The sequence below is a fragment of the Pongo pygmaeus genome, chromosome 19 (assembly GCF_028885625.2).
Source record: "Pongo pygmaeus isolate AG05252 chromosome 19, NHGRI_mPonPyg2-v2.0_pri, whole genome shotgun sequence".
Taxonomy (NCBI): Eukaryota; Metazoa; Chordata; class Mammalia; order Primates; family Hominidae; genus Pongo; species Pongo pygmaeus.
Genome location: NC_072392.2, coordinates 97,284,456 through 97,311,211, shown reverse-complemented (window position 1 = coordinate 97,311,211; position 26,756 = coordinate 97,284,456). Strand labels below are relative to the sequence as shown.

At 52.2% G+C, this 26,756-nt stretch overlaps 1 protein-coding gene and 1 long non-coding RNA gene across 5 annotated transcripts in view; one reads left to right on the top strand and one right to left on the bottom strand.

Moving 5' to 3' along the window:
- Positions 1 to 23,018, bottom strand: part of C1QTNF1 (C1q and TNF related 1) — a 27,354-nt gene extending 4,336 nt beyond the window's left edge. Inside the window, exons 1-2 of one of the 4 annotated variants that reach the window (XM_054458024.2) lie at positions 22,879 to 23,018; positions 1,326 to 1,494 (exon numbers count right to left, since the gene is read on the bottom strand). In XM_054458024.2, coding sequence (XP_054313999.1) covers positions 1,326 to 1,480 — 155 coding nt within the window. In that variant the 5' untranslated portion in view covers positions 1,481 to 1,494; positions 22,879 to 23,018. Of the gene's footprint in view, positions 1 to 1,325; positions 1,495 to 11,520; positions 11,690 to 19,664; positions 19,738 to 21,461; positions 22,053 to 22,878 lie in introns of those variants that run through there. The other 3 variants (XM_054458027.2, XM_054458026.2, XM_054458029.2) reach the window with 3 other exon arrangements.
- LOC129017438 (uncharacterized) lies at positions 18,314 to 26,756 on the top strand. Its single transcript, XR_008495073.2, has 3 exons — positions 18,314 to 18,592; positions 25,732 to 25,962; positions 26,351 to 26,756. It is a non-coding gene; the product is annotated as an uncharacterized LOC129017438 (long non-coding RNA).

The following is a 26,756-nucleotide window of genomic DNA, read 5'->3' as shown; positions in this document are numbered from 1 at the left end:
TCTCTGCTGCCTCCCTCTGGCATTCTTCCAAGAACACCATCCAATTCAAGCTTTCCCATGACTCCTCTTGTTCTTTCTAGGATTGAGCTCAGGTGAGACCCTCCCCAACTAGACCCAGCTGCCTCCAGGCTCAACTGCCCTCCTGTCCTCCAGCCTCCAGCACTGGGTCTCACCATCCCAAACCACCCACCAGCCCCAACAAACACTGCCAGCCATGCCTTTCTGGCTATCAGGTGGCTTTCCCCTCCTTCTGCACCTGGGAGGCCCCCAGGTGTGCTTCAAGACCCAGTTCACTCCTCTCAGTCTTCCTGGGCCCCACTCCTCCCTCTCCTGGCCCTGCCTCCAGCGTCATGGGTGCACCCCTACTACAAAGCCCACCGTGCCACCCTGTCTCTCATGGGTCTGCCTCCCTCTTGGCCTCAGAGCTCCTGGAGGCCAGGACTATGCCACTCATGTGTCCCCCTGTGCCTGGGGGATGGCCTGACTGATAGGAGGGGCTCAATCAAAGAAAGAGGAGGGAGAGGAAGAAAGAACGGAATGGTGTGACTCAGCCTCAAATCCTGTCCAATCCCATTGTACACTGAAGTTAGCCTGAAGCCTCAAGTATCAAGTCAGCCCAACACTCAAAATCATGAAGAGACTCCAAGCCAGGCTTGAGCTGTCGCCGGGTCTCCAGGACCTCACGCTGGATACATGGCAGTTGGGTGAAGCACTCGGCTTCCCTAGGAAACGTCCCAGGTCAGCCGGAGTCTCTCTGTCATTGCAGGTCGTAAACACGAAGGCAGATGCCATCCAGAGTCCTTCGCAACCTTTCAAGGGAAGCTGATACTTGGCCTACCCAGTATCTGTTGTCCTCTCCTGTCCTGCAGTGTGATGAGACGCGTGGGCTGTGGACACCAGCTCTTGGTCCAGCATCTCTCTTAAGGCCATGCTCCACCTCTCCCTGCCTCCAAGTGGTGCCTAGGACCCCAGCAGATATTCTCAGCGGACAAAGTGAGAATGGAAAGACAAACCGGAGGGCGGGTTGGGAGCTTGGTCTGCTCTTTTCTTAACGAGGCAGCTGCAAAGCCACTTGCAGACCCCACTCCTTTAGGCTCGTGGTGAGGCTGGATCACTGTCCGCAGTTTCAGGTGAGGTGCCCAAGCCACTGAAAGGAGGAATAGCTCGTCCGTCCTGCAGGACCAGCCTCCAGCAGGGCCACGGCTTAGCTTCGGCTTTCTCGCCTTCACATCTCACAGTGAACCAACACCCCCAGGGGTCCCAAGGCCCAGGCTCAGCATGGCCAGAGCCAGAGCTCCTGCTATTACACCCTCGTGGCCCCTCACCTCTCGGCATGGTCCGGAGGGGACGGCAGCTCCTCAGTCCCCTCCCACTCCTGCTGTTCCCCCTGGACATGGGGCACACGACTCAGGACCAGGCCAGAGGCAAAGGCCAGGAGCAGGCAGTATGCCAGCAAGAGTCCCTGTCCACGGGAGCCCATCTTCCTGCCGGGCCCTGGTGGGAAAGAAACACACGGGGAAGGCACCGAGTTAGGAAGGAGCTGCAAAGAGAAACAGCCTCACGCCACTGGGAAATGCTGCAGTTACACAGCTTCTGGGAGGACAACCACTTTCACACACCAATGCATGCACACACAACGCATGTGCACACACGCACATGCACACAATTCACATACATGCAACCCACACACATGCACACTCAACACACATGCAATCCACACATGCACACACATTCACATACACTCACATGCAACCCACACATTCACATGCACACTCACATGCAATCCACGCACTCACATGCACACTCTTAACACACATGCAATCCACACGCTCACATGCACTCTCAACACATGCACACACGCACATACATGCAATCCACACACATGCACTCAACACACATGCAATCCACATGCTCACATGCACTCTCAACACACATGCACAACTCACATGCACACATACCCAAATCACATGCGCACTCAACACACATGCACACACATGCACACATGTACCCATATCACATGCACACTTACATGCAATCCATACATGCACACACATTGACATACATGTAATCCACACACATGCACACACTCTTACATGCACACTTACATATACCATCACATGCACTCATGCAATCCACACATGCACACACATTCATACATGCAATCCACACACATGCACACACATTCACATACATGCAATCCACACACATGCACACACATTCACATACATGCAACCCACACATGCACACACATTCACATACATGCAATCCACACACATGCACACACATTCACATACATGCAACCCACACACGCACACACATTCACATACATGCAACCCACACATGCACACACATTCACATACATGCAATCCACACATGCGCATTCACATGCATGCAATCCACACACATTCACATACGTGCAACCCACACATGCATTCATATACATGCAATCCACACATGCACACACTCTTACATGCACACTCACATATACCATCACATGCACTCATGCAATCCACATGTGCACACAATACATGCAACCCACACACAGGCACACATTCACATACATGCAATCCACACACATGCACACACATTCACATACATGCAACCCACACACATGCACACAACATATATGCAATCCACACACATGCACACACATTTACATATACACATGCAACCCACACATGCACACACATTCACATACATGCAACCCACACATGCACACACATTCACATACATGCAATCCACACATGCACACACTCTTACATGCACTCACATATACCATCACATGCACTCATGCAATCCACATATGCACACACATACATGCAACCCACACACATGCACACACATTCACATACATGCAATCCACACACATGCACACACATTCACATACATGCAACCCACACACATGCACACACAACATATATATAATCCACACACATGCACACACATTCACATATACACATGCAACCCACACATGCACACACATTCACATATACACATGCAACCCACACATGCACACACATTCACATACATGCAACCCACACATGCACACACATTCACATACATGCAATCCACACACATGCACATTCACATACATGCAATCCACACGCACACTCAACACACGTGCACACACATGCACACATTCACATGCATATACCCACATCACATGCACACTCACATGCACCCACACATACTCTCAACTCATTCACATGCATGCATTTCCACTCATGCACACATGTGCTCACATGTACACCTTCACATGTGCACACACACTCTGCCCCCAGAGCCTCAGCCAGTCAGGCTGGTGTTGAAGGGTTGCTGAGCAAGGTGCTGTCTCTGCCCACCCAGCCTCTCGGGAAGGAGAGTCTATCAGCCGCTGGCCCCACAGACAATCGTTTACCACCCCTCTTAGGACAGTAAGAAAAATCCCAAGTAAGCTTTGAATGATCATCATCCCTTAACTCAAAGCAAAGCTGGCTCAATGACCAGGTCCTTCACCGGTGGGCAGGTGGATAGGAAGGTGGCTGCAAGCTGCTTTCTGGCCACCAGGCGGCGCATCAGCGAGTGTCCTTGGCATCTACTTTAGGGATGTGCCAAGCCCAGCCCCACAGAGCAGTCATCCTTCCAGGAAGCCAACCCCACGTCTCTCACTCCTGGAGCTTTTGGCAAAAGCTTGGGGCAGGACCCCCTCCATCCAGCACTGGGACAATCCTTCTAGAAAGGGGTGCTCACGGAGGTGGCGAGTCCAGGGAGCCCCTGACAGGAGGCGCTTGGGCCCACATTAGGCGAACGCCCACCTGCCACCCTGTGAGCAGCTCGCTTCCCTCGCCCAGGAATCTGGCATCAGGAGTCGCAGGCCCAGCCATTTCAGGTGGGCCGAAACCTCCCCACCGAGGGGCACAGTGACTATGGTCAACTCTAACCCCTCTTTGTTCACCAAAATGTAAAACTCGAAATGTCGCAGGCCCCGTGGGAACACCTTATTCAACACACCGCCACCCAGTGAGAAGGTGGGTGGGAAGCGTCCCTCACTCCCGGCTGCTAGGCCAGTGTGGACTCCAGCTCTTTCTTGAGAGGCAAACAGTGAAAGCAAGGGCTCATCTCCAAAGGCCCTGGGCCAGACTCTTCCTCCTCTAACTCCTCTTATGTTTAAGGAAAGTTAAAATCCTGAGACAGATTTCTTTCTCTGCCCATATTACACACCAAGATGACCGCGACGTCTTACTCATCTTGGGAAGCCGGGAATTTCTTCCACACATGCCATCGCTTGGGGGCTTTGGAGCCTCTGCAGGGGATGGCTGTAGCGGGCTTTTTTTTTTTTTTTTTTTTTTTTGAGATGGAGTCTTGTTCTGTCATCCAGGCTGGAGTGCAGCAGTGTGATCTCGGCTCACTCCGCCTCCTGGGTTCAAGTGATTCTCCTGCCTCAGCCTCCCAAGCAGCTAGGATTACAAGCACGCGCCACCACGCCCAGCTAATTTTTGTATCTTTAGTAGAGATGGGGTTTCACCACGTTGGCCAGGCTGGTCTGGAACTTCTGACCTCAAGTGATCCACCCACCTCAGCCTCCCGAGGTGCTGGGATTCCAGGCGTGAGCCACGGCGCCCGGCCTTTAGTGGGCTCTTGAGTGAAGTCTGAAGGGCTCCCCACAGAGCCCTCACACCAAGTCAACATTGCAGGCGAAGATCTGGAGTCCAGGGCTCTCCCGATAGAGCGTCCGAGGTGACAGTGAGGAAAGCAAGGCTGGCCCCCCCGAACCTCTCTCCTCCCCTGTCACACATACCTACACCCAGTCTTCACCGCCCTGCATGGCCCCCGCCCCATCCCTGCAGTGGCTTAGCTGGAGCCCCGACCTCCAAGTGTCCTACTAGCCAGCTGTCCCTCCCATGTGTCAGGGCCCAGAGACCATCCCAATGACCAAGGAGCTGCTTAGGCCACAGCCCCCACCCAGAATCTCTGATACCTCCCACCACTTGCCAAAGAAAGTGTGTATGTGCACATGGTAATTTATAAAATACACATCTAAGTTCTCTCTCCAGCCATCCGTCTGGTTAGGTTTGAGAACACTTCCTCATTAATAATTTTTATCTCATCACAGATGGCCCCACAATTAATCCTGTAGAGAGACAATATTCATTCATTACTGTACCAAATTTGTAAATGAGAAAACAGAGACTTGGAGAAGCTAATTAGCCTAAAATTCTGATTTTTTTTTTTTTTTTTTTGACAGGATCTCACTCTGTGAGTGAGTGCAGTGGTGCAATCTCGGCTCACTGCAGCCTCTGCCTCCTGGACTTGAGCCATCCTCCCACCTCAGCCTCACAAGTAGAAGGGACTGCAGGTATGCACTACCACACCTAGCTAATTTTTTTTTTTTTTTTTTGTAGAGACAAATTTTCACCATGTTGCCCAGGCTGGTCTCAAACTCCTGGGCTCAAGTGATCCGCCCACCTCAGCCTCCCAAAGTGCTGGGATTACAGGCGTGATCCTCCACGCCGGGCCAAGACTGATTTTTGAGCAGGGTGGCTGCATTTGAACTCAGACAGGCTGACAACAGATGACAATAAAATCCTGCCCCCCTTGTCTTCAACACCCAACTCAAGGTCTCATAGTCTTCCTGAAGGCTTCCCAGGCCCCTCAACTGGGAAAAATTCTCCACCCTCGGTTTTAGTTTTCTTTTTTGATACAGGGTCTCACTCTGCCTCACTCAGCCTCAACCCTCCCGGCTCAGGCCATCTGCCTACCTCGACCTCTCAAGTAGCTGGAACTACAGGCACACGCCACCACGCCCAGCTAAATTTTTTTGTTGTTGTTTTTTCGTAAAGACACGGTTTCACCGTGTTTCCCCGGCTGGTCTCAAACTCCTGAGCTCAAGCAGTCCACCTGCCTTGGCCTCCCAAAGTGCTGGGATTATAGGCGGGCGCCATAATTTTGTTTTTCTTATTGTCTCCTACTGCAGACAGTTTGTCTAGCCTATGAGAGTCTACTCAGCAGACCGTGGGTGACCTCCTCCAGGGCTGGGACGTCCCCCAGCCAAGCATCCCACAGCACCCTGAACGTCACTGGTGCTCAGCAAATATTTGTCAGATTGAATTCTCTAAATTTGTTTATTTCTCTATTTCTGTATTTCCTCTGTTTCTCCTTGGCGCCTTAATAATTACTCTGTTTTTTCCTTTTAAGTGGCAAACTTGTACCAGTTAAAAGGAAAAGAGATTTTCCTTTCTTTAAACATTTTTTTCCTGAATCCCAAATTTTATATATATACATACACTTGTTTACATATATATACATATTTACATATATATATACACACACACACATATCTATTTCAGAGAGGTTGGAAAGTAACTACAAAAGGCATTAAAAAGCTACCTTGGATTATTCTACTCTGTGGTATCTCAACCCCGGCACCATTGAGGGATTGGTGGTTTTTTTTGTTTTGTTTTATTTTGAGACAGAGTCTCGCTCTGTCACCCAGGCTGGAGTGAAGTGGCGCAATCTCGGCTCACTGCAACCTCCGCCTCCCAGGTTCAAGTTATTCTCCTGCCTCAGTCTCCCTAGTAGCTGAGATTACAGGCATGCGCCTCCACACCCGGCTAATTTTTGTATTTTTAGTAAAGACAGGGTTTCGCCATGTTGGCCAGGGTGGTCTTGAACTACTCCTGACCTCAGGTGATCCACCTGCCTCGGCCTCCCAAAGTGCTGGGATTATGGGCGTTTGCCGCCGCACCTGGCCAACCCTGGCACCACTGAGGTTTAGGCATAGATAATCCCCTGTGGTGGGAGGCTAGCCTGCATGCTGTAGGATGCTTAGCAGTAACCCTGGACTGTCCCCACCAGATGCCATTAGCACCACTACCTCTAGTTATGACAACAAAAAATGTCTCCAAATGTGGTCTCCAAATGTCTCCAAAAAATGTCTCCAGCATTTGTTTTTATGTTGGTCTATCTCTTTCTAGTCTAGCAAAGGGATTTTCTACACCTTGGTCAGAAGAGACGGGGTCCAGGATGCAGCTGGGTTAGGAATGATGCTGTCACTGGGGTGGGGTGGAGCTGGGAAACCCCAGCAGAGAGCCCCAGGCTCAGGCTGGTAGGGAGAAGGCCACTTTGGCAGTGGTGGCTCTCCTCAAAAGCCTGCTCTTTGGAGTCAGATTGAAATCTTTCCTTCTTGAAAAGATCTTAAGAACCATTTTACCAAATCCCACAGCAAAGCCAGCGTCGTAACATTATGATCATTTTAGTCACTTTTGGGCAAAAACAGTATTGCCCAACATCTAACCAAACTTGGCTCCAGATCACTGTTAGTGATTTCCAGCAAAAATCCCCCTACAGTGGGGAGGCTGTGTCCCAGCAAGGTTTTCTGGAAGAACGTGTTAGGCAGTTCCAGGGAAGTGCCCTGAGCACATCTTGACCAGTGGTGTGAAACCCACGTGAATCCAGATCCACGTGGCCCAGTCTCCAGGCCTCATCACAGTCAAGGCAACTGAAGACAGTTCCAGCATGACTCAAGCTCTTTACTTGCCTTTCCCAAATCCTGCAAATTTGAGCCAATTTCCATGGTAATTCGGCGACCATTTTCCTTCCCTCCATGTCCCTGAGGACCAGCCGCTCTTCAGCATCCCTTCCCCAACCCCACATCTTCCACCTACACCCGACCTTCTCCCCAACAAGAACACATCCCCCTTTACAGGAGGAGGGAGGCTGGAAAAGAGAAACCAGGCTACACGCAGGACGTAGAGGAGGACAGGAAGCCTGAGAACACGTCCTTGTTAATAATTTGTATCCCGGCCGGGCGCGGTGGCTCACGCCTGTAATCCCAAAACTTTGGGAGGCCAAGGCAGGTGGATCACCTGAGGTCAGGAGTTCAAGACCAGCCCGGCCAACATGGTGAAACCCCGTCTCTACTAAAAATACAAAAATTAGCAGGGCGTGGTGGGGTGCGCCTGTAGTCCCAGCTACTTGGGAGGCTGAGGCAGGAGAATTGCTTGAACTCAGGAGGCGGAGGTTGTGGTGAGCCAAGTTCGTGCCACTGTACTCCAGCCTGAGCAACAGAGTGAGACTCCGTCTCAAAAAAAAAAGAAAACAAAGAAAAAATATTGTATCCCTTGGTTGCTTGTGGTGGCTCACACCCATCATCCCAGCACTTTGGGAGGCCAAGGTAGGTGGATTGCTTGAGCCTAGGAGTTCCAGACCAGCCTGGACAACATGGTGGAGCCCCATCTCTACCAAAAACACAAAAATTAGCCAGGCATGGTGGTGTTCGCCTGTAGTCCCAGCAGCTGCTCAAGAGACTGAGGTAGGAGGATCACCTGAGTCCAGGAGGTCAAGGCTGCAGTGAGCCGTGATCGCACCACTGCACTCCAGCCTGGGTGACAGAGTGAGACCCTGTAGTAATAATAATAATTTTTATCCCTCCACAGGCCTCATAGCTCTGTGGTAGATCCTTTAAGGAGACAGTAGTCACACACAAGTTCATGATTCCTTATATTTGTTTCAAATTGGGCCTTTTGGCTGGGCCCAGTGGCTCACGCCTGTAATCCCAGCACTTTAGGAGGCTGAGGAGGGTGGATCACTTGAAGTCAGGGGTTCGAGACCAGCCTGGTCAAGATGGCGAAACCCTGTCTCTAGTAAAAATACAAAAATTGGCCGGGCACAGTGGCTCACACCTGTAATCCCAGCACTTTGGGAGGCCGAGGCTGGTGGATCACGAGGTCGGGAGATCGAGACCATCCTGGCCAACATGGTGAAACCCTGTCTCTACTAAAAATACAAAAATTAGTTGGGCATGGTGCCACATGCCTGCAATCCCAGCTACTTGGGAGGCTGAGGCAGGAGAATCGCTTGAACCAGGGAGTCGGAGGTTGTGGTGAGCCGAGATCATGCCACTGCACTCCAGCCTGGCAACAGAGCGAGACTCCACCTCAAAAAAAAAAAAAAATACAAAAATTAGCTGGGCATGGTGAATAAATAAATAAGTGAGTCCTGTTATATTTTTGTCTCACCTCCATGCTCTCATGCCTGCGTGCTGACAGCGGACCCCTGAAGCTCTGGGACCATGTGCCTGGGCTTTGTCCTGACGCTCCACCCAGCGCAGGGTCTTTTGTCAAAAGCATTCTGTAAACACTGTTTTCCTTTTTCTTTAATCCTCATCAGGTGAGCAGCTGTTCTGAGAGGCAAGAAGCCTATAATCTCTTTGAATTGCAAGGAGCCTTGGCAGACAAGTCCAAGCTGCCCTCTCAGCTGACAATCTAACACAGGCTGGGTTTACTGAATGCCCATGATTTGCATGGCATTGTGCAAGAGCTTGGGAGGAAGTGATTCAACCATGAATTAAATCTATTCCCTGACCTCAAGAATATAACAGGCTAGTGAAGGAAACAGACACGTACCCAATTATAGCTCAAGACAGAACAGCACATGTTGAATTAAAATGCTAAGTGGGTAACATTCTAGAACTGTGCTCTCCGGTACAGTGGCTGCTATGTGTGGCTATTTAAATTTAAATTAATTAAAATGAAAGAAAATTCAAAATTCAGTTCTTCAGCTACACTAGCCACGTTTCAAGCATTCAATAACTATTAATACATGTAGGCCGGGCACGGTGGTTCACGTCTGTAATCTCAGCACCTTGGGAGACCAAGGTGGGAGGATCGCCTGAGCCCAGGAGTTCAAGACCAGCCTGGGCAATATATCCGGACCCCATCTCTACAAAAAATGCAAAGATTAGCCAGGCATGGTGGTGTGCACCTGTAGTCCCAGCTCCTCTGGAGGCTGAGGCAAGAGGATTGATTGATCTCAGGGGGTTCAGGCTGCAGTGAGCCATGACCGCGCCACTGCACCCTAGCCTGGGCAACAGAGCAAGACCCTGTCTCAAAACATAAAAAGCCACATGTAGCTAGTGGTTACCATGTTGGAAAGTATAGAATAGAACATTTCAATCATTGCAGAAAGTTCTGTTGGACAGCTCTGTTCTAGATTAAAATGAAGTCATCAGAGAGGAAGCAGTAACTGTGAACAAACGGCAGGCCAGAAATCTGAGAGGCGTTTAGACCCTTTCCTCTCGTGCATCCACATCTCATCCGTCCCCAGCCTGCTTGAATAGATCCTAAAGGTCAACTCTCCCTCCTACCCTGTGCCTGTATCAGATGCCCTCCAGGGGCTCCGCTGTCCCCCAGACCTCAGTCCACCCAAGACGAGCATCTTCGTCTGCCTTTTCCAGGGTCTAGACGTTGCCCCCGCCCCCGGTTTACATTCATCTCCCAAGGAAGCTTGGCATAAGATAGGACTTTATCCCACACCTAGTGGTTTCCAGTTCAAGAATTGGATTCAGGCCAGGTATGGTGGCTCACGCCTATAATCCCAGCACTTTGGGAGGCGGAGGTGGGCAGATCACTTGAGGCCAAGAGCTCGAGACCAGCCTGGCCAACATGGTAAAACCCTGTCTCTACTAAAAATACAAAAATTAGCTGGGTGCAGTGGTGTGTGTCTGTAATCCCAGCTACTCAGGAGGCTGAGGCAGGAGAATCGCTTGAACCCAGGAGGCGGAGGTTGCAGTGAGCCGAGATCCCGTCACTGCACTCCAGCCTGGATGACAAAGCGAGACTGTCTCAAAAAAAAAAAAAATATGATTCAGCCCAGCACCCAAACACTCCTGGTTTCTACACAGCCTCAATGGCCCCTTAGCCATCACCACCCCTTCGTGCCACCCCCTCCAGCCACCTTTGGAACATCCCCAGAATCCTCCCAACCAGAAGAGAAGCCCTGAGTCCACTCCCCCTCGGCTGTGATGTCTGGTAGAATTCTCCTGTTGAGAAGCATAGAGCTTTCCTGTTCCTGCAAGAGGATTCAGGTACTGGGTTGCCAAGAAAGAGGAAGGTGCCACATTGGGGTGTCCTTCTGACAGGTGACATCTGCTCATAGCCCTTTCCTCCCCGCCAGAAGCCATTCATTCGTCATGCTAATTGCCCATTGACCAAACTCTTCCAGTGATGGGCAGGAGCGGGGCAGAGTGGCTCCCATTTGATGAGTGATGTGTGTTTACCTCTTCTAGAAGCCCATTTAATAGCTAATGTTCCCTGCTCTAATTGCACTGCCCCCACTGGTCTCAGACTCTCCCTCTTCCCCTCAACCTCGTGGTGGATGGGGTTCCCTTATGGAAGGAATTCTCGCCAGATGGAGGCGAGCAGCCTCTTTTCCTGAGAGATGCCGGGGGTCCTGGAGCCCATCTCCTCTCTCAATCTCCCTCTCTCCTGTTTCCAAAAAGCTGCCCTCTGTCTTGCAGAAGGAGGGTTTGTTTTTAAGGCTTAGGTGTTTATTTGGTTACTTCCAAAGCCCAAGTCCAGGGATGAATACAGACTCTTCCAGGGCTACTTGCTAGTTAATTAGCAACAGTTCCCTCTTCCCTGGAGGGGAATGAGGTCTGGCTTGGGACAAAAAAGTGAAGCGAAGACAGGCCAAGAATTCTCCCATCCTAAAGCATCTCCCTCCCATCTTGGAGCAACTGCACCTTCACCAGGAAGGACTCACCTGGAGCGAAGAGTGAGACTCAGTGTAAATTTTTCCCCAGGCCCTGCAAACGAGGAGGCCGCATGAGCCACCAGGCATCCGGCCTTCGGGGCGCTTGGCCAGCCCAGCCTCCAGAGCTCCTATTCCGTCCCAGTGGAAACAAAGATTTCCTTGAGTAGAGCAGCTGTCCTCAGCTCACCTCCCAGCTGGAAGGCCTCGGGCGGCAGGCTTGCCCCTGCTTTGAGAACCGTGTGAGAGAGAAGAGGCACCAACAGCTGCCCTGAGCCCACTCTGCAGGTGGCCTGGCCCGCCGCCCACTTCCCCAGCACCAGCAGCAGGGACACCCTTGGGGACTGACCGCTCCCAAGACAGAGGGAGGAAAGAACCTGGGAATTCTATGGCCTGGTGCCCCTTCGCACCCAGCCCTTTACAAGCAGCACAGACGTATTTGGTTGTCTGGGGCCTGGACAAGCCCCAGCATTTTCCAGGCAGCTCCTGAGGAAGCCTGGCATAAGACAGGGCTTTATCCCCAGCCTGGGGCTTCTAGGTTGGGAATATAATCAGCACAGCATCCCACTGGCCCTCCTCCTGCTGGCCCCACCCCGACTGCTTGGCTACAATCACCCACGACCCTCGTGGTACCCAACACCCTTCTGCATTCCTCTTTCGTGCACACTTTAAGCATCTGCCAATGTCGACTGCCCTCTTCTTCAGCCCTGGGGTTTGGCCCACACTGTCTCCCAGTGTTTAGCCTTCCTGATCAACCCCCAAAGACAGGTGCTCTCCCAGGCTGTTCCTCAGCTCTCAGCTCTTCTTGCTCCTAATTCTCCTACATTTATTTATTTATTTATTTATTTAGGATACAGGGTCTCCTTCTGTCACCCAGGCTGGAGTGCAGTGGTACAGTCATGGCTCACTGCAGCTTCAAACCCCTGGACCCAAGTGATCCTCCCATCTCAGCCTCCCGGGTAGCTGGAACTACAAGCACATGCCACCACATCCAGCTAATTAAAAAAAAAAATTTTTTTTTTGGAGACAGGGTCTTGCTATGTTTCCCAGGCTGGTCTCAAGCAATCCTCCAGCCTTGGCCTCCCAAAGTGGTTAGGATTATCAGCATGAAGCCACTGCGCCTGACCTCTTTCTGCCTGTCCTGGTCCACACCACATCTTCAGCTGACAATGCTCCAGTCAATGTCCGTACCACTGACCTGGCTGCTGAGACCTAGGTTTGCAAATGTTTATGTCAATACAGTGGCTACAAGCCACATGGGGCTATGTCAGTTAAACAAAATGAAACATCCAGTTCTCAGCCAAGGAGCCACATTCTAAGTGCTCACGTGACTAGCAGCTGCCATACTAGACAGCACAGCTCTTAGCACCTTGCACCACAGCTGAAGGTTCTGCTGGGCAGCGCTGGTCTAGACATACGCAATCATCTGCTGAACAGCTGAACACCTCCTCTTTGCTCTGCGCTGAGACTTTTTTTTTTTTTTTTTTTTGAGACGGAGTTTTGCTCTTGTCGCCCAGGCAGGAGTACAATGGCACAATCTTGGCTCACTGCAACCTCCACCTCCCGGGTTCAAACAATTCTCCTGCCTCAGCCTCCCAAGTAGCTGGGATTACAGGTGCCCGCCACCACGCCCAGCTAATTTTTGTATTTTTAGTAGAGATGGGGTTTCGCCATGTTTGTCAGGCTGGTCTCGAACTCCTAACCTCAGAGCGATCCACCCGCCTCGGCCTCCTAAAGTGCTGGGATTACAGGTGTGAGCCACCACACCTGGCTGCCCTGCCCTAAGGCTTTTAAGCCCCCAATTAACTCATATCCTTCTCCCCCGTCCTTACCACATTGGCTTCTCCTCCCGTGGCTTGCAGCTTGGTGAAAGCTATGCACACCATCACGCAGGGGCCCGGGCCAGAAGCCTGCAAGCCACTTGGATGCCACCTTCCTTGCACCCGCCACATCTCATCCATCGCCAGCCCCCTGCAGGTCTCCTCTCCTCTCCATCACTTCTTCCCCAGCCCTGGCTGGTTTTCTGCCTCCCATCTGTCTCCCACACTGCTTCCAGAGGCAGCTCTGAAAAACGCAAATCTGAATGCCACCCCTGGCTCCAAGGGCTTCCTATGCCAGTAAAGGAGGGAGTAAGCCCTGAGCGTTTCCATCGGCCCTTCCCCACCCCGCGTGAGTCCCCTTCACTCCAGCTCCCTGAAGCTACTCAGTCCCTAACAGGTCACACCTGAGGTCTCGTCCTCTGGCACCCGCTCTTTCCTCTGTCTGGATGCCTGTTTCTCCTCCACCTTCTCCATCCATGTATTCTCCAGAGCTCAGCCTGAGGCCACCTCCTCCGGGAAGTTGCCCAGATCTGGGTGTGCTGTAAGTGCCCCTCCCCCAGCATCCGGACGAACCGGTCTACAGTCCTTGGTTTCCTCATCCTGTCCCCACGACTCCAAGCCCGTGGGAAATGGGAGCCCCATCTCATTTCTCAGGCATCACCAGCATCCGGTGTCTAACTCTCAACAGGGCTTGAACGCTCTCCTCACCTTCAATCAATCCGAAGTACAGAGCCCTCATTCAAAGATGACATGCCCCAGCCACAAGCCTGTCCAAATCTCTCTCCAACTCCAGCTGGGGACACAGAGATCCAAGGTACATCACTGTCACCAGAATGCTGACTCCTGGTGTGGCCATGTAGCCATCTGCCCCAGAAACGCTCCTCCTATCTGCACTCAGAAAGTCTATTGCTTCAAAGAGATGAAACCACTGCCTCCATTCACCAAGGTTACAAACCACCTACATGTCCAGGAAGACAGTCTAATGAAATACATGGCTGGGTGCAGTGGCTCACGCCTATAATCCTAGAACTTTGGGAGGCTGAGGCAGGCAGATCACCTGAGGTCAGGAGTTCAAGACCAGCCTGGCCAACATGGTGAAACCTTGTCTCTACTAAAAATACAAAATTTAGCCAGGCATGGCACATGCCTGTAATCCCAGCTATTCAGGAGGCTGAGGCAGGAGAATTGCTTGAACCTGGGAGGCAAGGATGCAGTGAGGTGAAATAGCACCACTGCACTCCAGCCTGGGTGACAGAGTGAAACTCCATCTCAAAAAATAAAACAAAAAATTTACAGTGCATCCATCCATGTGATGGAAACTAGAAAAACAAGGTGGTTGATGAGAGTGGCGAACTCAGCAATAGGGAGGGATGGGGATTGTGGTAGACCAGGAAACGCGCTCTTTCTAAAGACATTTAAAGAAATAATATGAGCCGGGCGCGGTGGCTCACATCTGTAATCCCAGCACTTTGGGAGGCCGAGGCGGGCAGATCACGAGGTCAGGAGATAGAGACCATCCTGGCTAACACAGGGAAACCCTGTCTCTATTAAAAATGCAAAAAATGAGCCGGGCATGGTGGCGGGCGCCTGTAGTCCCAGCTACTCGGGAGGCTGAGGCAGGAGAATGGCATGAACCTGGGAGGCGGAGCTTGTAGTGAGCCGAGATCACGCCACTGCACTCCAGCCTGGGCGACAGTGCAAGACTCCATCTCAAAAAAAAAAAAAAGAAAAAAGAAAAGAAATAATATGGAGGGACTGAGGAGCAGAATCAGCCAGCAGCACCAGTTAGGCGTCTCTGTAAATAGGTGAATATTTACTGACATGGAAAGATGTTTGGGCCGGGCACAGTGGCTCACGCCTGTAATCCCAGCACTTTGGGAGGCCGAGGCAGGAGGATCACTTGAGGTCAGGAGTTCAATATCATCCTGGCCAACATGGTAAAACCCCGTCTCTACTAAAAAATACAAAAATTAGCTGGGTGTGGTGGTGCGTGCCTATAATCCCAGCTACTCGGAAGGCTGAGGCAGGAGAATCGCTTGAACCCAGGAGACGGAGATTGCAGTGAGCCGAGATCACGCCACTGCCCTCCAGCCTGGAAAACATAGCGAGACTCTGTCTCAAAAAAAAAAAAGAAAAAAGAAAAGGAAAAGAAGAAAGGAAGGAAGGAAGGAAAAGAGAGAGAGAAAGGAAAGAAAGAAAAAGAGAAAGAAAGAGAGAGAAAGTTTGTAATACAGTAATGAGTTTTGAAAATGCAGATTGAAAACATGCAGACCCAAACACATGCACATGCACACACACATATGCACACACACACACACACACACACAAAACCACAAAGACCCAAAGGCCACCCACCGGGCTGCCAACAGCAATTATCTGTGGTGATGAAAATACAGATGCTTACCATTTTCTTATTTTGGCCTCTCTTTCTTTCCCCTGTAAAAGTCAAGTCCTTTTTTACAGTAAGTACACATTATTTTCCACTTAGAAAAATGACAAATAAGCCCCACCCTGGGGACTAAGGGAGCATTTTGTTTATTCCAGGAAACTCGACTAGATGCATAGAAGAGTAGGATGGGGAGAAAAGAGGGCTTGTGATGCTGCACCGTTTAAGGCTCAAGCGGAACCATGGGGAATACAAGTTGACCTAGTGCTGAAGTCTCACGCTCTTTTGCTCATTTGTTCAACAGGTGTTTATTGAGTGTCTACTATGTACCTGGCAGGGAGCTGGATTCTCGGGACGAATGGAACAAGATGCCCCTTCCCTTGGGCAATAGAGTCCCTGGCAGCTATGGTATGGGATGTTAGGACCAGGAACGGCACAGGTGTTAGGGAGCCCAGCAGGGTGGCACTTCATCCAGGCTGGAATTAGGCTAGCCAGAGAGAACCCATTTCCTAGCAGTGAGGAGCTTTGTTCGTCTTTGGCCCTCGCTGTGGAAGGAGGCTGCCTGAGTAGGGCCGGTGACCTGCAGCCATGAAACACAAGGAAACAGAGCCCAGTCCTGCAGCCCATCCTGTGTGTGATGTGCAATGGCCGGCATGTTCCTGGACCCAGGAGTAGCCCAAAGTTTATCAGAGATTCCTTCTGACAAAGCCCCGCTACCCCTGAAAAGCCACCACTGACAGCCAGGCTCTGGCCATGGTGCCTTCCCTACACCGCTGAGCTTGATCCTTAGAAAGCTTGATCCTTAGAATGCCTGATCCTTAGAATACCTGATCCTTAGAATGCGCAAACAGGCTCAGAGCGATGGAGCCGCTTGCCCCAGGTTCCACAGTGGGGAGGTGCTGGAGCTCAGATTAGACCTAGGTGTGTCCGACAGCAAAGCACATTACACTTCACCCGGAGGGGTAGCCAGAAAGACGCCAGAGAGCATAGGCTCCTCCTCCTCCCAAGCCATGGTGCAGCGACCGTTCCTGCCCACTGGGCTCAGGGTTACAGTGCCCACCAATTTGCTTACTTGTTTACAGGTGGAACAGCTGCAGCAGCCTTTGGCTTTGAGGACTGTATCCAGAAGCTGAGCCCTTGCATTCATCATTCAACAGAGGATTACCGAGTGCCCACTACATGCCAGGTACGGTATGGGGCACCAGGGAAACCTGTAACCATCTTCCTTGATGCAATGTGCTAAGATATCCCTGGTGCCAGCCTGCTAGCATCTTAAAATACACCACTGGAGTTTAATTCTTTTGGATTTAGGCACAGGATCACCAGGAACATCCACGCACGCACACACACACACACACGCACACCTTAAAATGTGAGGGGCTTGGGCAGTGTGGCCCATTGGATGTGCATTTTTAGGGCACTGCTTTTGTAGGGTGAAGAGAGACCAGCATGCTGGCAAGTTCTGAAGAAGGGAGGAAAAGACCCATGTGCTGGGGTACAGATGATTTTCTCTCCCGACCAGTGCCCTCTAATGGGCAGAAGCAGACCTGAGCTCTGGGTTGCAAAGGAATCTGAGTTCACGCACCACACAGGTAGGACCCACAGGACCATGGGTCTTGCCCTCATCGATATCCTTTCATGGAGGAGGGGGCTCCCCTGAATGCCAGAAGACGCAAGAGACCTGTGATCACCCCCTAACCCACCCAGATCCTTCCATCTCTCACTTTAGATTCTTTACAAGGAAAATGGGTCTAAGCATTTTCTGAACATACCCCTGTCCCCAGCTCTGAAGACTGGCCCCAGGAACCTGTGGGCAGAGTCGGGGGGCCCTGCCCGCCTTCTGACCTACATCTGCCTCGAACCCACCCAGGGCTGGCAGCTTTCCCAGGTGAGGTCCTTTTCCTTCCCTGCTCCCCAGGGCAGAGGGCGGCTGTTATCCAGATGTCTTGCTGAGGGGGGATGGGTACAACCCAAAGCATAGGGTTTGGGGCATTCCACCAAGTGTGGCTTTAGCTGTGGCCAAGAGCAACATTTTACCCAGCACAGGGCACCAAGAACTTGACTTCCCCATGCCCCGCCTGCCCGTCTGCCTCTTCTCCTCCTCCCCTCGACTCCTGCCTCCCTGCCTGCCGTCTCCTGCTCTACTCTGTCTCGTGTCAAGGAAAATTCCTACAGGAGCCAGGGAGATGGGCAGACACGGGCCCGGCCACAGCCATCCCGACGGCCGTCCTGGACAGGGGCCCGGGGAGGGGCCTGCAGTCTGTGCCAGCCCCGTCTGAGGCTGGAGAAGGGCTTAGCTCCAGGGGGCCTCAGAGGCAAGAGAGCAGTGCCCTGGTGTACAGTGGGGACTGTGGGGGTCCCCGTGCCCGTGCCAGAGACCATCCCCCTTTGAACCACATTCAGATGCTAAGCCCAGCTCTGGAAATCAAGTGTGGGCAAGAACGGACAGCTGGAGGGGTGCTGATTTGCCAAGAGCCACTCATATCACCCCAGCACAAGTGTCACACAGCCGAGACCTTGACAAGGACCCAGAGATAAAGATCCTTTCCACATGGCTTCGAAGCCCCTCCCTTCCTGCTCACACCACATGCCTCTCTCGGAGAACTAGAGGCTGCAGCGGCGGCAGTTGGAGCATCTCACTGCGGGGCTCGGGAAGGAGGAAAGGAGTGAGCATGTCCTGCTCCTGCACATCCCTGCTTAAGCTCAGGACTGGCCCTTCCAGGCCAAGGACCCCAGCACAGATCCCAGGACAGGGCCCCAAGGATCCCTGGCTCATGAGAGCGGCTTGCTGGGCTGCCCCAAGAGAGCCTGAAAGAAACACATTGTCGAGCTGAGCTGACGTCGCTGTTTCTTCCAGACTGCTCTCTAAAGTGGGCAGGTGAGTTCTTGCCCTGCATGAAGGAGTCAGGGAGATGGCAGGGTCCTGTCCAGAGAGCTGCCTTGTGCCATCTGACACCAGCAGGCCAATTTCAGCAGGTTAACAGGGGAAAGGGCAACTGTGGCCCACGAGGGAGTGCCCCCACTTGAACATCTCTAGAGGCTACTGATTGTCAGGCAGAGGTGGGACTGTCCAGGGGATGGTGTAACCTGCTTCTTCTTCCTGCCCTTCCTGGTGTCCATCACCCCCATCCCTTTCCTAAGGTTCTGGAGCCTCAGCCACAGCCCCCCACCCCAGGAACAGGGACCCCTGAGGACAAGACACAAATGGGAAGCTCCAGTCCCTGCTCACAACTGTATCTACGAAATTCTTTTCATCTTTGTTTTGATGAGCAAAGTTCAATGCCAGAATATTTGGTTTATGAGTCACGCTAATTACAGCTGGGGGGAGGCACCAGGAAGAACAGAAAGGAGCATGTTCCAAAAACACTCTGTTGTCCTGGTTGCCCTGAACAGGGGGGTCACTTCCTAGGAACAAGGAGGGAACCCATGGCCTTCCTGGGACAGCTTGGGCTTTCTCTGCTCCCACTTGGGAGGATGTCCCCCGCCAGCTGGCTGCACCTGCCTGGGAGGGGCAATGGTGTCCTGTAGCCGCACAGCGCCCACCTAGGGCTTCCTGCATCATGCTTCCTGCCTCCCTGAACAAGCCCACTGGGGACACCACCCTTGGCAACACAAGAGGAGGAGAGGGAGGCGGGAGGAGAAGTAGAGAGTCCCTGGGTAGCAGACCTGTGTCCTTTCTGCCCCCGGGCATTCTCTGTTAGCAGCTGGGAGAGAGAAGTTCCCAGCATCAGCTTTGCGAGCTGAGCGCCATGTTCCCAACACCAGATAGGAAGGTTAAAAGTATACGCCCTGGAGGCCAGGCGCAGTGGCTCACCCCTGTAATCCCAGCACTTTGGAAGGTTGAAGCAGGTGGATCACTTGAGGTCTAGAGTTTGAGACCAGCCTGACCAACAGGGTGAAACCCAGTCTCTACTAAAAATACAAAATTAGCCAGGCGTGGTGGTATACACCTCTAATCCAGCTACTTGGGAGGCTGAGGCAGGAGAATCACTTGAACCTGGGAGGCGGAGGTTGCAGTGAGCTGAGATTTGGCCTTGCACTCCAGCCTGGATGACGAAAGCGAAACTCTGTCTCAAAAAAAAAGCATACGACGCACTTGGGATAAAGACACAGATTGGAGTCTTGAGTCCTCCATCCCTGTCTCTGGGACCTCAGGCAAGCCGTGAGCCTCTTGAGCTTTGCAGCTCTGCTCTTTCCACAAGTGAGAGTTCCTTTGATAGAAGTGTTGAGAATTAACTATTATAATAATTATTATAATTATTAATATAATGTTCAGCACCTGCCATGTGAGAAGCAGACACACAAACATATGGCTAACATGATGATGATGATGATGATGATGATGATGATGATGACGATGATGATGATTGCCACTGTTGTTGTTGGGTTGTCTCTAGGGACCTCTCCAGCTCTACAGGTCTAAGAGGGAGGGTGGGGAAGCTTCTGCTTGTCCTCAGCCCTCAGCTCCCATCTCCCTGTCTTGGTTCCCTCCTCCCTGGTTGGCAGGTGCTGGAGGGGCCTCTTGGAGCGCGTCCTCCCATGTCCTCCTGCTCCCGGCAGCACGCACAACAGCCCAGTGCGTCTATCTGTGGCTGTTCATGGCTGCACGGCCTGCCAGGGAATGTGTACTTTCCTGCACTATAAAAAGCAGAGGCCGGGCAGCCTGTCAGGACGTCACATGCTCCCCTGGGGCCGTGAAGTGGCCAGCGGTGGAGAAAACAGTTTCTCACGGCATTTCTCAAGTTCAAAGCTCAGGACCAGAAAGCTCCCAGCACGTCATGTTGCCTCCTTTCCTAGAAACTAGGTGGAGTAGAAGAGTCAGGAACACTTCACAGAGGGGGACGGCTTCCTCCCTCCCTCCCAAGCAGGGATGAGTCGGCCCAAGGGTGCCTGAAGCACGCGGAGGGTCCAGAGAAGATAATCTGGCTTTCTGGGGCTGGAAGAGTGTGGCCCGGGAATTGGCCCCGCGAGGCCCGGGCTAACAGTGGGGACCACACCTGCACCGGTGGAGAAGCCCTGGAGGGCTGGGTGGTGGGCAGTGTGTCCACCTGCGAGGTCCAGAAGCCCCCGGGCGGCTCAGAGGCTCCAGCCCCAGGCCGGGGGCCACTCCCAGCGGCACTGGCAGCTTCGCTTCCCAGGAGGGCCCCGGGGAAGCAACATCGTTTTTTCCTGCCCAAGCTGGACCCCCTCCAGGACACCAAGGCTGTCAGATGCGGGGGCCAAAGTCAGCGCTTCCTATTCCGTGAAGGTCCAGGTTGGCCACAGACAGGACTGGACAGACCCGGCGGTCAGGTGGTCCCAGTGATAAGGAGTGGGGTGAGGGCATCCCCGCCAGGTGCAGCCGCGGGCATTAGTACCATTCCTCTTCCTTCCACACCCTCAGAAAGGCACCAGAGAACAGTGAAACAAGATAAACACCCCACAAAAAACCAGGGGGAAGGTGCAATTCCTCCCGTTAATATCCATGTGCAGAAGAGCCCGGCTCCTCCACAGTCAGGGAGACCCGGGACCATCATGACCCCCGCGCAAAGGCGCCTGTGGCGGGGGCTGAGCCAGAGCCAGCCGCCAGGGCTGCCCCCGAAAACCCGGGTCTTTCCGCCCCTGCGCCGCCACCGCCAACACGGCCCCTCCCACGACGCTCTCCGTCCGTCCTGGCCCAGGTGTCTGCCATCCCCGCCCTGGCCACCAGGCTGAAGCCACGAGGATAGGGGCGGGGCAGCGCTGGGTCCCCCGGCTCGGCCACCTACCTCCGTCCCGCCGGCCGCTCCTCCCGCGCCGCCCTTAGAGCATCTCCCGCCGGCCAAGCCTCCTCCCGGCCAGATCCGGGGCGACGCACAGACTCGGTGAAGGAAACAGAGCAGGGGAGAAGGTCTTCCGGAGGACCGCGGTGCAGAAGAGGAGGGTGGGGGGCGGTACGAGCAGCCACAGGTCCCCCCCCCCACAGCACCTCTGTCTCCCCGGCGCGGTCTCCGAGGTCTCTGCGAGCAGAAGCGGAAGCGCGGTTTCTCGAAAGTAAAGGAAGAGGCGAAGAAAGTGGGACAGACGCGCAAGGAGCGAAGCCCAGCCAGATGTGAGCAGCGAGGAGCCTCCAACACCCCCAGCGCTTTTCGTCCAAACAGCAGCCGCGGAGGATTAACCGTGTGTGCCCCGCGCCGCGCCTCAGGGAAATCCAGCGGCCGCCTCCTCCCGGCCCCCTGGGGAGCCCGCCAGGCTGAGAGTGGGGGTGGGGCCGATTCCGTGAGTCTGGAGGTCCGTCCAGAGGCGGAGGGGCTGCGAGCCCCAGACGAGAATGCCCCCCGCAGGATGGGGGTGTCCAGCAAGGCTGAGCGCTCCTAGTCACTTGGTAGCAGAGGGATGAGCCCCAAGGCCTCTGGGATCCGCTGTGGCCAACCCCGAGGGGTCAGGTCTCCAAACAGTGGCAGACCTGAGACACCCTGTGCATTATCGGGGACTCAGACAGGTTTGGGGGAATCCGTGAACCCCCAGAACAAAATGCCAAACTGTGTGTGTGTGTGTGTGTGTGTGTGTGTGTGCGCGTGCGCGCGCGCGCACACGCACACACATCTTTGGAAGGTGATGGTCCACTGTTTTGTTCAGAGTCTTGAGAGCTCTGATCTAAAGGTTAGGAAGGAGCCTCTGCCGGGGAAGGTTTCCATTTTCTAGAGAACAGCACGAGTACAGTGGTGGGCCCGGGGTGGCTGGAAGCACTCCTCAGTCTCTATCAGGCCTCTCATTCCTTGATATGAAAACCTGACATGTTCTCAGTCATACACAAATATTTTTTCTGAACAAGCCCCGTAGGCTCCCCTCCCATCCTGATCCCTGATCCAGGCTGCTCCAGAGCCGGCCCTGGTTGGGACCCAGTCTCCATCCCTAGACTCTGCGTCAGCCCAACTTGCTGTGGAAACTTACCATATCACTAGCAGGGGAAGGATTTGGCCAGAGAAGCAGAAGCCAACTCTGATGATAACAGCATTCCCCCTTTTTTTGCTTCTTTCTTCCCCCCCTCTGCCCTGTTCTCTCCGAGCTGCCCCTTACCTCAATGTTGTAGCTGGATTTTTTTGTTTTGTTATCCTTCCTGTGAGGGTCTGTCTCTGGACAAACAGGAGATGTGAAAACGGGGATGCTGGTTGGGACATTCAGAGCAAAACTAAGAGGCCTCACCTTTCCCTGCCTGGAGTGTCCTCCCATCCGCTGCACCAACAACTGGATAGATGAAAAGAATCAAAAAGGAGAGGAAGAAGAGGGTGCAAGCACGATGCCCGCTGCCTTGCCCCAGGCTGGGCAAGGCCAGCCCTCAGGTAGAGCTGAGGACAAATGGAGAAGAGAACAGAAGGGGAGGCTTCTGGGCAGACTTCCGGGCAGGCGAGGCGCCCAACAGCCTCTCCACAGAGGCCGTGACTGCATGCGTCAACCCCTTCTGTGAGCACAGGGAGAAAGGCTGCCAGGCCTCTAGCACCCAGGGGGAACTCAGAGGACACGATGGGGATATGAAGTCAACACTACTTAACCAACTAGAGATGCAGCCTCCGCTAGGCTTAGAAGATCAGGGCTTGCCTGTGTTCTTGGCATACGTGTCTGAGGCTTGGCAAAACCTACATCCCTGGTTGCTTATTGATACAGGAAAAGCCAGAGATAAGTTTGTCTCCATTCCTGTAAGTGACATGAGGAAGTTTCCCAGTCACCAGGAGCAAGACTTAGCACACGGACTGACCTTTCCTTAGTTACTCTGTCCTCAAATAGCCCTTGGTGCAGGGATATCAGAGAAAACAACAGCATTTTTTGCAGCCCTTATGAGACCTTCGTCCATACTTCAGAGAATCTAGGCCTTTCTAGAACTCTTACGAGCTAGGAACTCCCTCAGTGCAATGAGAAGGCTTCTTGTTGCCCTGCCTGGGAGCCTCAGACTCAGGAAAGTCCTGGGCAGATACCAGAATTAACAAAGCGGGACACACAGCTCAAAAGAGAAAGAGATGCAGATGATGGGCTGGGTGTGGTGGCTCACACCTGTAATCTCAGCACTTTGGGAGGCCGAGGTGGGAGGATCACTTGAGCCCAGGAGTTTGAAACCAGCCTGGGCAACATAGTGAGACCTTGTTTCTACAAAATATAAAACAATTAGCTGGGCTTGGCAGCACACACCTGTAATCCCAGCTACTCAGGAGGCTGACGTGAGAGGATCCCTTGACCCCAGGAGGTCAAGGCTGCAGTGAGCCCTAATCATGGCATTGCATTCCAGCCTGGGCAACAGAGCAAGACCCCCATCTCAAAAAAAAAAAAAAAGTTGTGGATGATGGAATATTTATTCTTTCTCTTTACCCCATCCAAGATGGCTTTGGTGTTGAAGAACTGGAAAACAGTTATCTTTAACACGATTCCAAGACAGAACTCAGAGGCCCAATATAGTGCAAAGTTCTAGAAAGACAGCTGAAGGCTGGTCATCTCTTCCAGCTGCACCTGGTTCATCCTACTAGGAGGCCTTGTCCTGGCTCTGTCCTACCTTGAGGCAGTCTGGGGATGCTACCAAACTTCAGTGGGCCTTAGCTTCCTTATCTACAAAGCAGAGATAGGTCCAGGGTCTCTTATCTGGAGCCAAGGAGGTCAGATATGTTCAGAGTCAGATGCAAATATCCCACAAAGCATCTTACCCAGTGGGCTTTGGGCAGCGCCCCTTCATCAAACACTTGAATATTCTGCAGTGGGATGAAGGCATCCATAGTCCAGGATAGTTCAAGCCACATTGTTCTGTCAAGTTTGTGTGTGCCAAATTTAGAGGAAAACTAAGTTTTCAGATTTTTTGCATTTCAGGGATTTTGGAGAAGTGATTGTGAACCTGTAGTTTCTCACATGATTAATAAAAAGGTTGATGGAGCAGACACAGTGTTCATTGCAACTACCATTATTACAAATATAATCTTCCTTCCATCCTCTTGGGAAGAGGAGGGAAGGAGGAGATTAGAAAAGGGATTACTCGTTTTCCTTGAGGCAGCAACTGGGGATAGGGAGCAGTGGTATCAAATGGTAACAAAGAGATCCCAAGATCTTGTGTGAGACCCAAGGCTCGGAGGCATGGGAACTTCCAAAGAATAGGAGTTGAGGTCTGAGCACATCTTAGGTGCCACCATCTTGGCTCACAACTCAAGGCAGCAGGCGATGGGCAAAGACTCACAAGGCCATCTCCCAGAGAATACAAGCTAGTCCTCAATAAAATGAAAAAAAAAAAAAATCCAAAATAGAGAGCATGCCAGGTTCCTAATGCTCTTTGTCATCAACTTCACTTCTGCTTTGTAATTGTAAGTAGGAAAGATGGAAACTTTGGCAAGCAAGGGATGTCCTTGCAGAGTGGCTGATTTTCTTCCTTCTCAGCCTTAGGTGCCCCCAAGCAACAAGAGGCAGAGTGTTTTCCCTTTGGCAAAATCCTTCCCTGTTGGGCAACAACAACAGAAATCAAAAACAAAAATCAGCCACAGTGCCTGGGGGATTTCATCAGCCCTGAGATTATGGGTCAGAAGTCAAAGCCAACTTCCACAAAAACTGAGTCCCCTCCCCAAGGTCTCTCTTAGCCCCCACAAACCCATCCTAAAACTTCCTAGGACCTCACATCTACACAAAGGTGTCTGGGTCAAAACCCCTAAAGGCTTCCTGAATATTCCCAAATCATCCCATATTCTTAGTCAAGGGTAGGGCCTAGAATGGGAAGAAATATTTCCTGGAACCCCTGGCAGGGGAGGCAGCACGCTCTGTGCCCTCCCCAATTTGGTAATTCTTTCTCTCTGCCTGGGCCTGTCACCACCACTCGCTGGGTCTGTTTACTTATTGCTGGAAAAAGCAATGTGACCTCAGTTAAAGTCTGCAAGACACTCGGTTCCAGATAAGCACAGCATGTCATTAGCAGCACTGTGATTTTTCCCACCGCGGCCCTAACATCCCGCCTTTCCCAGCTATTTTGGGTCGGGCTGCCCAGTCATCCCACAAGGGCAGAGATTGGTATTGCAAACTTTGAATTCTGTTCCCAAGGGTAGCGATCGGCTGGCTCCGACGGTGACGTCCCACTGCCAAGGGCGGGGAGTGGGGAGAGTCTCCACAGAGCTTCGGAGAAGCTGCTAAGATGGAAAAGTGGAAACTTGGCAGACAGATCCAGCCTCCCTGGCCACTGGCCCATGCTCATGGCTCCTGGATGGCGCTCCCACGTTCTGAGCAGCTTGGGACAGGTGGAGATCAGGACTGGCAGCTGCAAGGACACACCAGGTGAAAAGGTTTCTTTATGGTCCTCACACCTGCAGAAAACCAGGAGGGCAAGGGCGTTCCCTCTCCCAAGAAGCCATGCCTTTCCACAGAAGTCTCCCCTGAGGCCATGTACACGTGTACTTTGCAACTCTATCATGCCATTTAATTTCCCTATGCCTCAGTTTCCCCACCTCTGAACATTTACTCTCCTGTTTTGGCAATGAATGCTTTCAATTACGTGGAGACAGGCATATGCTGAACGACTAGGCAATATTTTACTTGATAAATAAGATGGGAGGGCCCCCTGGTGGACTCCCCAGTTCCAAGCACTTAACTATGAAATGAGTGAGTAAATGCATGTCAACACATGAATGAATGATTCAATAAAGAATGTCTTGTCCTTATGCAGAACCACAGAAACTAAAGAGAATTTCCAAAAGGAGTCTATGGTGAAGTCTCTGATGATGCAAAGAAGAAAGGAGAATGAAAATCCAATGAAAGCCTGATTGTATTCGTTGACCTTAAGGAAAGTGATTTTATGGCACAGCCTCTCTGGAAGGGAGGGTGTGTTCGCTCACAGAATGCAAATACCCTTTGACCCAGCAATCTTTCTGCTAGGAGTTTCTCCTACAGATAAACTTAGAATGGTGCTCAAATAAGTAAGTTCAAGGATATCCTCTGAAGCATTGCTGTGGTATAAAAAGAGCATAGATATCCTCAAAGGACATCATTGGGGCCTGGTAAAATAAATTCCACACAGTGGAACACCGTGTAGCTCTTTAGAGAATAAACAGCTCTCTATATGTGATATGGAA